Source organism: Folsomia candida, unplaced genomic scaffold (assembly GCF_002217175.1).
Source record: "Folsomia candida strain VU population unplaced genomic scaffold, ASM221717v1 Fcan01_Sc024, whole genome shotgun sequence".
Lineage (NCBI taxonomy): Eukaryota > Metazoa > Arthropoda > Collembola > Entomobryomorpha > Isotomidae > Folsomia > Folsomia candida.
This window is the reverse complement of record NW_019091216.1, coordinates 778,760-794,597: the sequence shown is the minus strand read 5'-3', so window position 1 is coordinate 794,597 and position 15,838 is coordinate 778,760. Positions and strand designations below refer to the sequence as shown.

The following is a 15,838-nucleotide window of genomic DNA, read 5'->3' as shown; positions in this document are numbered from 1 at the left end:
TACTGTCGGAATTCCTTACTTGTTCTTGCATTATTCACAAACCGACGGACCCATGCTGCGACCTTCACATTTTTCAAATACGATGAGAATCTTGGCACTTGAATCTCAACGGCAGCATGTTCGGTTCGTCTTCTTTCCAAATTAATCTGATCTTCTTCTGGAAGTGGAGCTGACCGTGGCCATTCATCTTCGGCCTTTTTCAACCAGCTCGGTCCCTCCCACCATTTCGACTCCAATAATTCTTGAGGTGAACATCCTCTTGATGGCAGGTCCGCTGGATTGAGTGTTCCTGGAACATGTCTCCACTTACTTCCTCTGGTCAATTCTGCAATTTCTTTGACCCGATTTCCAACAAAAGTTCCCCAATCTGCCTCCCTCTCAATCCATGCTTTGGCAGTGGTCGAATCTGTCCAGTAGTGAATGGGTGTGTCGACGAGACCCAGTGCTTCTTTCACTACGGATGTCAATCTTGATCCAACGAGGCATCCTAATAATTCCAATCTGGGGATCGTAACTCGTTTCTTTTGCTTCTTATCTAGGGGTGCGACTCGACTTTTGGCTGCTAACAGTTGGACTGAGACATCTTTACCATTTGCAACTCTGGCGAAAACGACAGCAGCATATGCACCTTGGCTGGCGTCAGTGAAAGTGTGAATCTGAAGCAATGATGATTCACTTTGGCGTGGTGTTCGAGGGACCGCGTTTCGAGGGATCCGGATCTTGCTTAGGCAGTCAATCTCTGTGAACCAAGTTTCAAATCGGATCCGGTTTTCTTCATCCACTCGTCGTCCCATCCGAGATCTCTGGACCACGCCTCTTGCAACATTAGCTTTGGCAAAAGGAGTGAAGGGCAAGCATATCCGATTGGTTCGAATATCTGAGAAACCACTGATAATACTCTTCTCTTTGTGATCTTGTACTCCTCCGCAACCTCTTTAGGCAATTGACAAAACAATACATCTTCTTTCTTATCCCATTTCAATCCCAGAACAGTGGTGATATAACTTCCTTCAATTAGTTCATCTGCATTAGATTCCCACTGTCTCAGTTCCATCTTCGCATCGGCCATTATTTCAACTGAAGATTCCTTGAACGCCATGTAATCTTCTTTATGGTTGAAGGAGAGGACACAATTGTCTACATATAAGGATTTTCTTATCAACTCAGCCACCTTGATTAATTCTGTGGGTGCTTGACTTAAATGAATATCTAGAACTGCGGCTAGGATGAAAGGACTGCAAGTCATCCCAAATACAACACGGCAGTGTTCGTAAATCTTCAAAATGTTGTAATCTAGATCCTCCCACCATAAGAACCGCTGATACTTGCGATCTTCCTCTGCGACCCCAATCATCTGGAATGCTTTCCTTATGTCCGAGATGACGCCAACTTTCTTCTCCCGAAATCGCAACAAAATTGACGGGATGAGCTCCAACATATTGGGTCCTTTCTCGAGACACTGGTTTAGAGAGGGGAAACTGGCCACTTTACATGAAGCATCAAATACTGGCCTCACGGGAGTGGTCAAACTATCTGGCTTAAAAACTGGACGATGCGGGAGGTAATGCCCTGACGCTGAATTGTTCTCTCGAACCTGATTAATCATCTTCTCTAATTCCCATCCCTTGAAAATGTCAGCATAAACTTGATCCTGTTCTTGATTCTGCAATTTTCTTGTCGCTGACACCAATCTCTTCTCACAAACTGATTTATTGTCGGGGATGGTGAATTTCAAATCATCGTGAATCCAGGGAAGCTTGACCACGTACCTTCCGTCTTCATCTCTGGTAACTTTCTTCTGGAAGGTTTCTTTCACCTGGAGGTCGTTCTCCTCACGTGACACCTTGGTGGCACTCTCTTGGATCCCAATCGTCTCCAGATCCCATAACTGTGAGATGTCACCCGACAAATAACTATGGATGACCATCTCCGTTGCACTTTGATCAACGCTGCAGGTCGGCCCGCAGAGCATCCATCCAAACACAGACTCAATTGCGAACAATCCAAACTTGAGGTCGATTCTTCTTCCTGTCATCAATTGCTCTCGGTAATCGCCACCAATAAGGATGTCGATGTCCGCCCTTTCAAGTGGAGTCTGACAATGATCACTGATAAATATGCTGTCTCTTTGAAGTTGCTGTAGCCACGGTCCAACTCTTGCTCGCGGTGGAATTCCTCCGATTTGTGGCCTTTCCCTGAGCAGTAACTTCCTATTAACTTTCCCGTCGACGCTGACCAATTCCATTTCATGTTTATTATACCGCCGGGGGCTGGTAACGGAGCCATCGATCATCACATTCCGCACCACCTCGTCTCCAACTGGTTTACTCTTGATGCCATTGGAGATGTAGCTGGTCACGTAGCTCTTCTGACTTCCTTCGTCGAATAGAAGCCGTACAATTCTGCTCTCCTTGTTGTTCCGAACTCGCACCAGCACGGTCTTCAGCAGTACTTCGCCATCACACTGGATACTTGATTGGTAAGACGAAGTTTCTGTTGAAGCTTGATTGACAACCGATTGATTTCCACTATCAGAACTTGGTCGTTGTTGAGACAAATCTGGACACATCAAATTATAATGACGTCTTGAGCACATCTTGCACTTCACTGCAGACCGACACACCTTGGCTCCATGACCTTTGCGCAAGCAAACGTAGCAAGCTCGACTATCCTTAACTTTAATTCTTCTCTCTTCAAGAGACATGGAGTGGGCTCGATAACAGTCGGCGCTGGAGTGATTCGACTTCCCACAGAATATGCACTCCTTATCTTTCACTTTGGCTTCGTGCAATCCTGCTGCGGTGGGAACATCCTCCCCTTCTCGGGCGATGCTGGCTTTCTTCTTATTTTCTTGCTTCTTTTGGGGTTCATTAGAAAAGCCAGATCGGGCTAATGCAATTTGTTGCTCGCCTTGTACTTCAGTTTTCAAGAATTTCATCAGCATGTCCAGTTTCTCAACACTTCCGTCATCAATTCGGGACATTGGACTCCTTTGCCAAGCCCGCAAAATCTCTTCTGGGAGGCTGGACTCGACGAGGGGATAGAAATACATGGATGGGTCGGCCTTGCTCAAATTAAGGGTCCTCAAGGATCGTAGCGCCGACTCCAACTTCAAATACAGCTTGTCCACTCCTATTTTCTCTTTCTTTCCAGCGTTGTTGATGACGAGTCCCAATAACTGCCTCAAATAAACTTGTAGTTGGAGATCCTCTCTTCCGTAACGCTCCTTCAGGGCTGCTATCGCCAATTCATAATTATCACCCGTGGGAGGGAAGGATTCCACAATGTCTCTTGCTTCAGATTTATTTTCAGTAGCCTGGATGAGATACTGAAACTTATCACTGGCGTGGAGGTCCTCCTGTTCATGTATCTTCTCAAATTGACTCCACCATCCAAGCCATTTCTGCAAAACGCCATCAAACTTTGGTAACTCAATTTTCGGTAACTTGAATCGCTTTTGCTTTTGAGTTCCTCCTGATCCTGCATCACTAAACACTGACACATAACCTCCAGCCGAACTTGGAGGTGGACTTGGAGTTTTATTCAGAATTCTTCCTGCTCGGATTCTTGCTCTTGAAATCTTGTCCTTGTATCCGATGATGGTCGTCTTCTCATTTTCGTACTCTTCTTCAGTACACGGACCATCCAACATCAAGCCGAGCACTTTCTGGTCCAAGTCCTCCACTTCCTCACTTATCACTTCCAAACGCTGGAGCAAGACCTGCAGTTCCACTAAGCCTGGGTTTTCTCTTTCAACTTCAGCCGTCAACTCGTTCACCGTCTTCGTAATGGCTGATCTCCCAGATTTCCTGACCATCTTGAGCCGATCCATGGTGATGCTTCAATCTCAGGACCAATAAACCCAAATAACAATTAAAAAATATTCTCTCAAAATATCCCAAGGAACAATCTCCACCTCAATCGCCCCCGAATGCACAGGGTCGGGCCCACAAAGTGGCAATTCAACAAATATTCCACGACGACAAGGTGGTGGGATGATCTCAATTAATCCTGATGGCTCCTTATCACGCGAACAATAACAATCAATTGAAATGGATATCACCTGCTCTGACCCCGAATACTCAGGGTGGGGTCCACAAGGTGGCAAAATTTTGTGATATCTCCTTTTAAGCTCCTGGTCCTCGCCGATTCAGCTTTGCATCCACGGTCACAAGGCACCTTCCTCAGATCTGCATCACGTCGAGGTCACCAAAAAATGTTGTGCTCGGTCGATCCAACTAACCGTCGAATCCGTAACACCTATGAATATGCCTGCAGATCTGGTTATTGAGCTCGATAAGGGCACTTTAACTTTAATTAACTTGGATGCCTAGATGTGCCCTTTTAACTTAGAACTTTAGTCCCAACAATTTCACTTTATTTATAATGTCGGCGAGTCAATAAAGAACTTGAATACTGTAATTAGTTATAGCAACTTTAATTAATTAGGACTTTATTTAATTAATTCTTCGCACGACCACAAATTCCAACTTGACTTCTTACAATACTTTTCTTATACTAACTTAAAAAATACGTAGTTCTTGACTACCAAAACCATCGCGCCCCTTATCTTCTCATTCTCCCACTTACACTTACTCATTATCCGAATCCCTCAACCACCTTATAGAAAGGATATTGCCATACAAAGGATATTGCCATACAAAGGATATTGCCATACATAGGATATGGAATGCGTATCTACATAGCACCTACTTAAAAAATACGCTATAAAAATTACTGGATAGGCCAATTCATATCTTTACAATTGATTTTAACTTATCTTCTACTAAGCTATAACTACGAATTGAACAGTTGCCATACCCAAAAGTTGAAAGTCAATTTTAGGAGAAAAGGAATTTCATAATTTTAATCAGGTGAAGCGTGGTTCTTGGACAATTAAAGGTTATTGATTTACTAAATTAATTTGTACGTTAAACTAAGAGAAATTTAAATTACAAATTTAAATGGTTTAGAAATTGTAGGTATTTAGAAAATAATTAATAATAATTTATATAATTTATTTAATTGTCACATTTTTTGTGAAACAGTTCAAAAGTTCATTACTAGTCGTATAAAAAACGGTTTTACAAGGTTATAAAAATATGGACAAATATTTCACAAAAAATTCGTATGAAATTTCTCTTGTTAAGTGGTTAATTAAAGAAAATGCATATTAAGCTGTTCAAAAATAAGTACTATTTCTGAAAAAGTGCAAAATTATTTTACAATTTTAAGATACACACACGTGTATTTCACAATTGGAAGTTCAAGTTTTTATCGTGCTAAATTAATTTCCATGTTATTAAAAGAAGTAATATGAAAGACGAAATTAATAACCATTTAACAATTAAATAATTAAATGGCCACATTTCGTTAAGCAGTTAAGAAGTTTATCATTACTCGCATACAAACAGTTTTACAAGATTATAAAAATATGTAAGGACCAAATAAGAATACAATTAAAGGAAATCCATTACAAATTTTTAAGGAAATTTTAAAAAAGAACCCTAATTTCTGAAAAACTTGTCAGAAATATTTCTAAATTGATGGCAACACTTAAAAGTCAATAGTTAAATTTTTTTGGAGAAGTAATACCTAAAGTATTTTGAGATGGCAAAGACACCATTCCGGTTTTTTTTATTTTCCTAAATTAATTTCTACGTTATGTAAATAACTATTGTGGAGAGAACTTTGAAATCGTATTAAAAATTAACTGAGGACGAAATTATTAATAACTTGCCAACGAAATAATTAAATTTTCACCATTTTTTGTGACTAAAATAGTTCAAAAGTTAATCATTACTGGAATAAAATAGTTTTACAAAATTGTCAAAATTTGTAATGGCCAAATATGAATGCATAAATCGAGTCAATTAAAAAAATTCTGGTCAAAATTGCCAATCAAAATTATTCCTTCAAAAATGAACACCATGCATGAAAAACTTTCGAAACTAAAATAATTACAAATCGAAACGCGACTCGTAAAGCCAGAAATTAATTTTTTGCAGAAAAATTAATTGCAAAAGTTAATTGCAAAAATTAATTGCAAAAGTTAATTGCAAAAGTATATTTAAACAGACATTTAGCATAATATTATAAAATTGAATGCAATTTATTTCCTAAATCAATTTCTGCACGATTCAACTAACTCTTACGAAAAAAATTTGAAATCCTTTAGTAACCAAAATTGGAGATTAAATTAATAATTATGTATCAACTAAATAAACCATAGAAACGAGATGTTGCAATTTTGCCTGTACCGACCCATTCACGTTCATTCATTTAATGATGAATGAATAAATTATTCATTCAATATTCAAAATTTGAATTAATATTGAATGAATATTTTTTTCTGACTTTTGAATAAGTTACTCAAAAATAGTTCTCAAAATCAGTCGAACTGCATAGGTCTAAAGTCAAAATTTAATTTCTGGAAAAAATTAAATTACTATACTTTACTAAGGTGTCAACTTGATTTGTACGGGTTGAATTTATTTATTTCCTAAATTAATTTCTTCGTTATTCACACACTCTAAATAAATTTGATTAAAATTTACTCAATTTTGAGTAAAATTGCCACCAAAGCAACTATTGAGTAAAATTTACCCTGAGAAAGGTAAAATTTCCTCAAGGTTGAAAGATTTTTGCTCAACCTTGAGTAAATTTTACCTTTGTCAGGGTAAATTTTACTCAATAGTTGCTTTGGTGGCAATTTTACTCAACTTTACTTACAGTGCATAACGCTTAAGAAAAAGAAAATTTGAAACCTTATTAAAAAATTGAAAACGAAATTAGTAATCAAATTAACCAACTATATAATTAACTCGCCTTGATTTTTTTTTGCAAAATAGCTCAAAAAGTTCGTCATAAAAACAGTTCTAAATGGCATGATTATCAAGGTAGATAATGAACAAATCCATGCATGCATATTTTAAATCATGCCAATTAAATAGAATCCGCTTTAAAATTTTCAATTAAAATTATGAAGAAAATAAAATTTTTCCGAAAAACTACTCAAACTAAAATATTTCTCAGTAGAACTGCATTAGTCTAAAGTCAAAATTTAATTTCTGGAAAAAAAATTGAATTACCAAAATTTTATTTAGATCATAAATTAATTTCCTCGTAATTCACATAACCATTATGAAAAATAAGTTTAAAATCCTATTGAAAAATTCAACACGAAATTAATAATCATATTTAGCAACTAAATAAATAATTTTTTTGAAGTGGTTCAAAATAAAATCATTTTACTCGAATGATAAAACAGTTTTGAAAGATTACCAGAATATTTAATAACCAAGTATGCATACATATTTTATCGCGTCAATTAAACAAAATTTATATCAAGGTTTTCAATGAAAATTTTTAAAAAAGAGCACTATTTCTGTAAAACTTCTTAAACAAAGGTGTTTTCTCAGTTTAATCGTAATACTGGAAGGTTGAAAATTTGTTCTGTTAGGAAAAAATAGTTATTTACATTTAGTATTTTAAGTGTCTGTTGAGATCTCCTAAAATTTATTTTGAAATTTTGAAATATTTATATTCTGAAGCATTTTGAATCCTACGAAAGTTAGAATCACTTTATTAAACAATTAATTAAGTTACTTGTTACTATTTTTGTAAAATAGTTCGAAAGCTTGTAAGTTCGCTAATTCTCGCTAAAATTTTGGCATCAAAAATCATTTGCTAACTCCAAGGATAGTAATGGTCACATGTTTAAGTTATGTTGCGATCATACCTGTTCACTTTCATTCATTTGAAGGATTATGATAGTGAATGAAAATGATATACCCCTCATTTGAATGAAAATGGCTGAAAGATTCAGCAATTTCGGATGAGTGACTGTGAATCAAGTGATTTCTCACTCATTTTTTCACCCTATGCTTAATGAATTGAGCGAAGTAAGAACTGAAGTCGGATGAAGTGAAGTGAAATGAAATTGAAAGAAAATGATTGAATATGAATGAAAATCGTCAGTCAGAAATTGGGATGATTTAATTTTGAATAAAAACTCAATTTTTGAACAGGTATGGTTGCGATGCGAAAGTTGATTTAAAATTTCCCAGAAAAAGTCTGAATTTCGAATAACATTACCTTTCGATAAGTCCTAATCTCTTTAGGAGGGCGGTCTTGTTGTCCAGAACGGATTCGAGGATGACCTGTTCATGCACCGCCAGCTGACCCAAACCCACCAACGACGTGTAGTAATCCTCACCCTTCCCGGAAACCAAACCCACTAAAAAGATCGACCCTAATGCGACGATTAATTTTAAATTTAGCACGGATTTTTTCGGAGGGAACGATTTTACGACCACCATATTTTTTTGATTTTTGAAGAACAAAATGTACACTGAGCGTAGTCACCGACTTGTGTTTCGTGTTTAACAAACCTACGAAGTTTGAAAAATATGTGTTCGTGACACGATTCGCAAAATTAGATTTCGCAAATCTGCACAAATTCAGGATTCTATTTTGATTTGATTTCCATCAATTATTTTCAATTTTAATTTTTGAAAAAGTACAAAAACGACGACGTCTTATTTTAGTAAACTTGTGAAGCTTGAAAAATTTATGTTCGTGACGCGAATTGCAAAATTAAATTTTGCAAATTTTGCAAATGATTTTAATTTTTGAAATAAATGTACAACTCACGGCGACGGCTTATTTCGTATTTAACAAACTTAAACTTGCTAAGTTTAAAAAAATTTGTGGTCGTGAGGCGTTTAGCAAAATTTGATTTTGTAAATTTCGTAAATCTGTGCAAACAGTTGATCTTTTGAATTCTTTGCAATTTAATGTTTTTTTAATAAGTACAACATCGACGTCTTATTTTCGCATTTAGCAAGCCTGCAAAGCTCGAAAAATTTATGTTGGTAACGCAATTCGCAAAATTTGATTTTGCAAAATTTCACAAATCTGTGCAAACAGTTGATCCTATTTTAATTCGTTTTCCTAGAATTATTTGCAATTTCTAATACGTTTAAATGAAATGATTTGGATGAGTTTAGATTTAATTTTCATGCATTTGCGATATTGAGATGAAGGGAGGGATCATGCAGAAATGTTTTCGTGCCATTTTATTTTGCAAGCGTTTAATTAGATTGCGAATTCTGCCCCATACTTTCTGCATGGCCTGTGTAAAAATACGTAATCGTGCAAATAATCTGTTCAGATTTTGTATGAAATTAAAAAAAATCTTTATTATTTATTTAGCTGGCTTTTACCATGTATTTGATCAGTTTGTGGTTGTTATCTTTATCTGAGCATGCGTAGTGCAAATTCGATGTTTTCCATACAAAAACTAAGTTCCTTAACAAGAAATATGTAACTTACACATTTCTTACTTGCACCCGAAACACTCAATTTCCCTGCAAAAACTGGGAATTTGGTAACTTCAAACAATGGTCACGACTCACGAATTCACTAATTAGGAATTAATCAGTTAATTATAATTTTTTTTTGCATTGTGAAAATCAATCGCTTTAATTTTCATGGGTTTAAAGTAGACCATTTAAAGTAGACCAAAGTAGACCACCACACTGTAAATAATCTGGTAATAAACATTACCGAAAATCACAAGTATGACTCTACCAAAGTGGTAATGATAAGTTGTGCCGTGTGGGGGAATGGCTTGACAATAAAGTTTTACCATTATGGCAACGAATTTTTATTACCTGGTAAAATATTCTTACAAAATTTATTACCTAGAAATCATTACTTTATCGGATTATTAAGAGTGTAGGAAACTTCACTGTTTGTATTTTCAATGTTTGAAAAGGATGTAAAAATGTTTTTAATATATTTTTTTCCTACGTTTTATAGAATTTTATAAAATAAAAAATTGAATTTGAATTAATAAAATTTTGATTGGATTGCTAAATTAGAGGCAAAAATAGACAACATCTACAAATCATATAACTTTCGTAAGTTATGAAATTATACAATTTGGCGTCCAACATTAGCAAAATTAATCGCAATTTTTTAGCATACATTTTGATTACATTGGAATTATTTGGAATATTTTGCAAATATTTGAACGATATCAAATTGGGGTCGAAATGTGATGAATCGAATGATGGGTCGATTTCTTTGCTCAAAGAAATTACGAACTATTGTATTATCAAGTTTGTTCGTCGCAACTTCGTAAATTTAGGATTAGAAAAAATTATCTAGATTTTGAAACGATTGAAATTTCTTGATTTGTATTTTTTATGTAAAAATATAAATCTACATGCAGTACAGTACAGTTACGTTACGTATGTGACTCTACCGCCGTGGTTATAAATTTGTCATCAAGTGGTTACAATTGTCACCAACTAATCATAAAGTTTCACCGACTTGGTATTAAATCGCCACCAGAGTTAATAAATTTATAACCAGTTGCTGACAAATTCATAGCCACGGCGGTAGAGTTACATACGTTTACTTTTTGGTTATTATCGTAACCCCATTTCTAAGAGTGAATGCACCAATTTAACACGAGCTATGAGTTCAGTTACCAATAAAAAAGATGAATTATCTAAAAACTTACAATGCAAGTCTTTTACGTGTACAACTCAGATCGGGTTGGGACCAATTTTATTTTGTTCACCACAAAAAAAATAAGCATACCCGTATTTTTTAATTTTTCATAATGTGCTAATTTGAGAGCGAGGCGCGAATTTTGAAACATTTTTCAGCCAAAACCGCGGTTTTTAAAAATTCCGTAAATTTTCGAATTTTAGCGCGAATCCAAAAATTCGAAAACATTTCTCTTCAGAATGACTTACCTGACTTATGGAAAATTCAATTGTCTCGAAATTTGACTTTCAAATTTTTTTGCCAGTTTTTGAAATTCATTAAAATTATACACTCTTTCAAATTTTTAATTTTTCAAAAAATAATCCATTTGGATTTTTCATAAGTCAGGTAAGTCATTCTGAAGAGACATGTTTTCGAATTTTTGGATTCGCGCTAAAATTCGAAAATTTACGGGATTTTTAAAAAGCGAGGTTTTGGCTGAAAAATGTTTTAAAATTCGCGCCTCGCGCTCAAATTAGCGCATTATGAAAAATAAAAAAATATGGGTATGCTAATTTTTTGTGGTGAGCAAAATAAAATTGGTCCCAACCAGATCTGAGTTGTACACGTAAAAGACTTGCATTGTTAGTATAACCTAAAAATATTAAGTGTTTATTGGTAACTGAAATATTTTTTCCCGATTGAAAATAAAAATTTATATACTGCAGACATCAAAATTGTACACATTTTTCGTGACTTGCACACTTTACAGACATTTCAGTAAAATTTTACGGGAGTTGCGCCGGATCTGAAAATATTTGTTGTGGAATATTTTATTTTGCAAAATTCATTCTCCGGCTTTATAGATTTACATGCATGTGAATGAATTGCGTTGTTTGCAAATATTTGAGTAAATTTTTAAATCAAGACGCATTACTCGAAGTCTTATCGTCAAAATCAACACAGTTTTAATCGTTTCACTCCCCTGGGAATTTATTTTAAAATTCTGAACGACAAATTTGCGGTCAGTGAGTTTTTTCAACCAGTTTCGATGAGTTCCAATTTTTCTGAAAGCTTAAGCTTGAGAAATCCTCCTTCAAAAGTGTAAAAATCTGGAGTGTATATATTTTTTTTTAAATTGGTAACTCACTGCTCTACAAATTTTTCGTTCAGAATTTTATAATAAAATCCCAGTGGGTAGAAATTATTCAAAATGTGATGATTTTGACGATTTTGGTGACAGAATGTCGAGTCCTGCGTTAAGTAGTTAAGTGAAAATTCAGTCAAATATTTGCAAACTGTGTAATTCATTCACTTGAAATTCTTCAAAGCCGGAAAATAAAGGTTGACGATAAAAAAGATAAGGAAAAATCTGCAGATCCAGTTTGCGTGTAAATAAATACACTGTAAAGCATCCGGTTGAGTCACATATGTACTCCGGGTTAGTATTGATTTGGTAATAATTCATTACTGGATTGGTTATAGTTTGATTCTGAGCGGTACAGATTTCATTACCAACTCATTACTACGCCGTAACGATCGATATTACCGATGCCGGTAGAGTGACATATGTACTCCGTCCGGTAATGATTCATAAAAATTCAATACCAGTTGTCTAAGAGTGTACTTAAAAGTAGAAATTCACTGAAATGTTTGTAATGTATGTGCATGTTAATGTACGCAGTGAGCATTTTTTAAATATGTAAATTAAAAATGTAAAATATTATAATTCGACATTACCCACATTAATTAGATTAATTAATACCGAATACAGGGAAAAATGCACTATATTTAGTTGCAAATATGAAACAATTTTAACGCTGAGAGAACAAAACATGTTGTAAGTGTGTATTTATAAGTATTATTAAGCATTATGTATAACTAATAGTAGTGGCTTAGAGAGTTTGTAAACTGTCGAAACCATGTATGATGCTTACTTAAATTAACTAATGTTGGTAGAGTCTCCTTCTCTAATTTGTAACATGAGATGTTTTTTTTGTATCACATATTATGATAAGATCAGTATAATAAATACTATTATTATTATTTTTTTTTCTTTCACTCGAGGGAAAATACTTTAATTCTTCTCCACGTGCTTTTTTATTATTTAGAAATTAAGTGAGCAATTCGCTTATTAAATGGTGTACAATTTTGAAAAATTATGCAAGTTAATAAACCGCTGGGTTTCCATTCTTTAGTTTTAATAGTAGTTTTTGTACACTGGGTTGTATTAGGTAGGTAAAACATTTTCAAAAATTAGGTTAATTGAAATATTAATTTACACGAATTTTGCTGGTGAAGAGGTGTTGTCAATCAGAAGGTGAATCAAAATTGAGCTGCAAAATTCCGTAGGTTAAAATTTTGGTTAGTCAAATTTTTGGAAATTTAGAACGAGTATGACCCTGTGTACAAAAATTACCATGGAAAATAAAGTATTTTAACCCTTTTGACGAGTAAAATACATCAAGCATATTTTAATTTTTAAAAGGTTAAGCAAGTAAATCTTTAATGTTGAAAATGACAATTTTAGGAACAAAGAATACTCCAAGTAAGAATTTGGTGGAGACAGGATTTCAGCAAATTGTCAAAAAAATGAAAACAAACTTTTAAAAACTTTATAACAATCCAGTGCAAAATTTCAGAAACTTACCCAAATTTGAAATTAAATATGAATTTTTCTTTTAAATTTTGACTAAAATAAATAATTATGTAAATATCGCATTTGGTGCTTAAGCTTTTAAAAAATTGTAACCATTAAATTGAAAATAAAATTGTAAATCTTTAACGTTGAAACCGAAAATTTTAGAGATAAATAATACTTAAAGTAATAATCAGATGCAGTTGAAACGACAGTGAATTTCATAAAATTATTAAAGTTTTAAACGATAAAAATTTTTGAAAATTCTTAAATAGTATACCCCATTTGATCCTCTAGTTCTTATAAAAAAGATCGTAAAATTCTAAAAAAAGTAATAAAATTTTAACGAGAAAGAATAAATAAAGTAATTATCAGATTCAAGTCAAGCCAAAAATAAAATTCAGAAACTTTTCCAAATTAAAAGAAAATATAATGTTTTCCCTCAAATTTTGACCAAAATTGATAAATTGTGTACAATTCTAATTTGACGCTCAAGTGATTAAAAATCTTGTAATTCAGTAACGAATGCTAATGTTATGAATATAAGCCGTCCTTAAAGTAATTATCAGATCCAAAACAGAATGAAACTTCAGAAACTTACCCAAATTAAAAATAATAATGAGTTTTCTTTTAATTTGCAATAAAAAATTGATAAATTGATACAAATTTATGCTAAATTATGTACAGTTCCAAGTTAAGTATTAAAATAGACTTAGTTTTTTAAAAGAATTTGCAATAAGTTAAAGCAATTGTTTAACGTTGGAAAAGAAACAAACAAACAGTCCTTAATAAGAACTGTTTATTCCTAAAATTAGGGACTACTTAAGTATATATCATATCAAAAATTGAATTAAATTTCTTGTAAAATTAAACTTGTCCAAATGTAAAAAAAATATTTTTTTTTATTTTCTCGAAAATTGATAAAATAAATACAAACTCAATTTGACGCTCTAGTGGTTAATTTTTGCAATTCTTTAACATCGGAGAAAAAAATTGTGAATAAACTTTAAAAATTAGTATTAGATAAAGTCAGGCACATTTGAGAAACTCGTCAAAATTATCATATTTCTTTCAAATTTTGATAAAAATTGATAAAATACTTACCCCATTTGATCCATTGACCAACGGACATCCGCCATGCAACGATAAGGGGTCAGGTTGCCCATTTTTCTTGAGGTTATACCAAAATGCCGCCGATCTTCGGACCGCCGGAGTGGCGACGCCGACGCGAGGGAACGCCATCCCGCCACCCATCGTTACTTTGAAGAACTAAAGATGCAGTATTTTTCATAATTAAATTTCAGAATGGGTAATAAATTTGAAATTCCCGCTTGGACGGAGTGTCGAATGGTAACGATTTGGTAAAAACGTTGTCATTGTTCAATTTCTTTTCCACTGGTAATAAAACTAGCAAATCGATTTGAATATTCCTACACGACGGACAAGTAAAGAACCGTTTTTAAATAAATTTTAAGCTAGGTAATAAATTTGAAATTCCCGCCTTGACGGAGTGTCAAATGGTAACGATTTGGGAAAAACTTTGTTACCTATAAATTTCGTTTCATTAGAACAAAACTAGTAATAAAGTTGCTTAATCTTAAAGTTGCTTAAATGTGCACTCTTAGAAATCCAGTATTAAAATAATACCAAGCGGTTTTTATATATGACTCTACTAAAGTGATAGTAATAAGTAATACCGTGTAGTAATAGCGCGTTATTTAAGTTTTACCATATCGGTAATAAATTTTTACCGGCCGCTATAATTTAATTTGATACCAAGTGGTATTAACTTTACTACCGAGAAATCAATACCCGCGTGACTATACCAGATTTCTAACGTTTTTTCCGGTTCTGTTTGACACAAAAAAATTGTTACCAAAATTTTGACCAAGGAGGAATTCTTACGTAAAACATAACCAGGCCCCGTTCTAGGCAATGCGCCCTAGGCAAAACCATTATGGCGCCCCATGTGCACGAACCATTGGTGCTCTAAACACTTTTAATGGTACACAAATTTTCATTTTGCAGTGTGGGGTTATCTTCAAAAAGAGAGCATTACCTGCCATAAGTTTTGCCACATGTAAAAATTACTCTCCTTTTAATGTATACAACACAAGTAAATTTTAAAAAAAATCAGCATTTTTAATAACCTTAGTTAAATATTTTTATTTCCTGAAAAAAATAATTGAATATTGTTATGGCCTCTTTAACACTTCTCACTTTTTGAGGGTTTGCTTATTAAAAATTAAAATCATGCTACCAATGGGGACGTGTAAGATAGGACATACGTATCTCCGAGACTCGGAGAGATTTAATGTTAATCTGGTCAAACACGGACTCCAAGTTTGACCAGACTAACACTAAATTGTCATGCTCAGAAATAAGCGGAAACATATTTCTCGTGTTTTAGAATGCGCGTATTTTCGAATGTGGCAGAATTTAAAAATAAAGAGGGTCCACTATCGTCGCGGACTTCCCCGTAAAGGGCGCGCTAGGCGGGAAAACAGCGAAATTAAATTTCGAAAAAATTATTTTTGAATAGACCAAGTTATAAGCTTTCCATTGATATATGTCACCAATTATTGAGTCATGGCTAAGACTAGAATAACTTGAGTTGAAAGGCAAGAGTTGAAAAAAAGAGTGATTGAGTTTCATAAAAATCGAACAAACTATGATTCTAAAATCACTTAGCAATTT

The 15,838-nt window shown here is 33.9% G+C and overlaps 1 protein-coding gene across 2 annotated transcripts in view; it reads right to left on the bottom strand.

Moving 5' to 3' along the window:
* Positions 1-14,978, bottom strand: part of LOC110859046 (prolyl 4-hydroxylase subunit alpha-2) — a 35,386-nt gene extending 20,408 nt beyond the window's left edge. The window contains exon 1 of one of the 2 annotated variants that reach the window (XM_035859209.1): positions 14,246-14,978. In XM_035859209.1, the coding sequence (XP_035715102.1) occupies positions 14,246-14,307 (62 nt within the window). In that variant the 5' untranslated portion in view covers positions 14,308-14,978. Of the gene's footprint in view, positions 1-8,097; positions 8,989-14,245 lie in introns of those variants that run through there. The other variant, XM_022107908.2, reaches the window with a different exon arrangement.
* Positions 14,979-15,838: the final 860 nt, after the last annotated feature.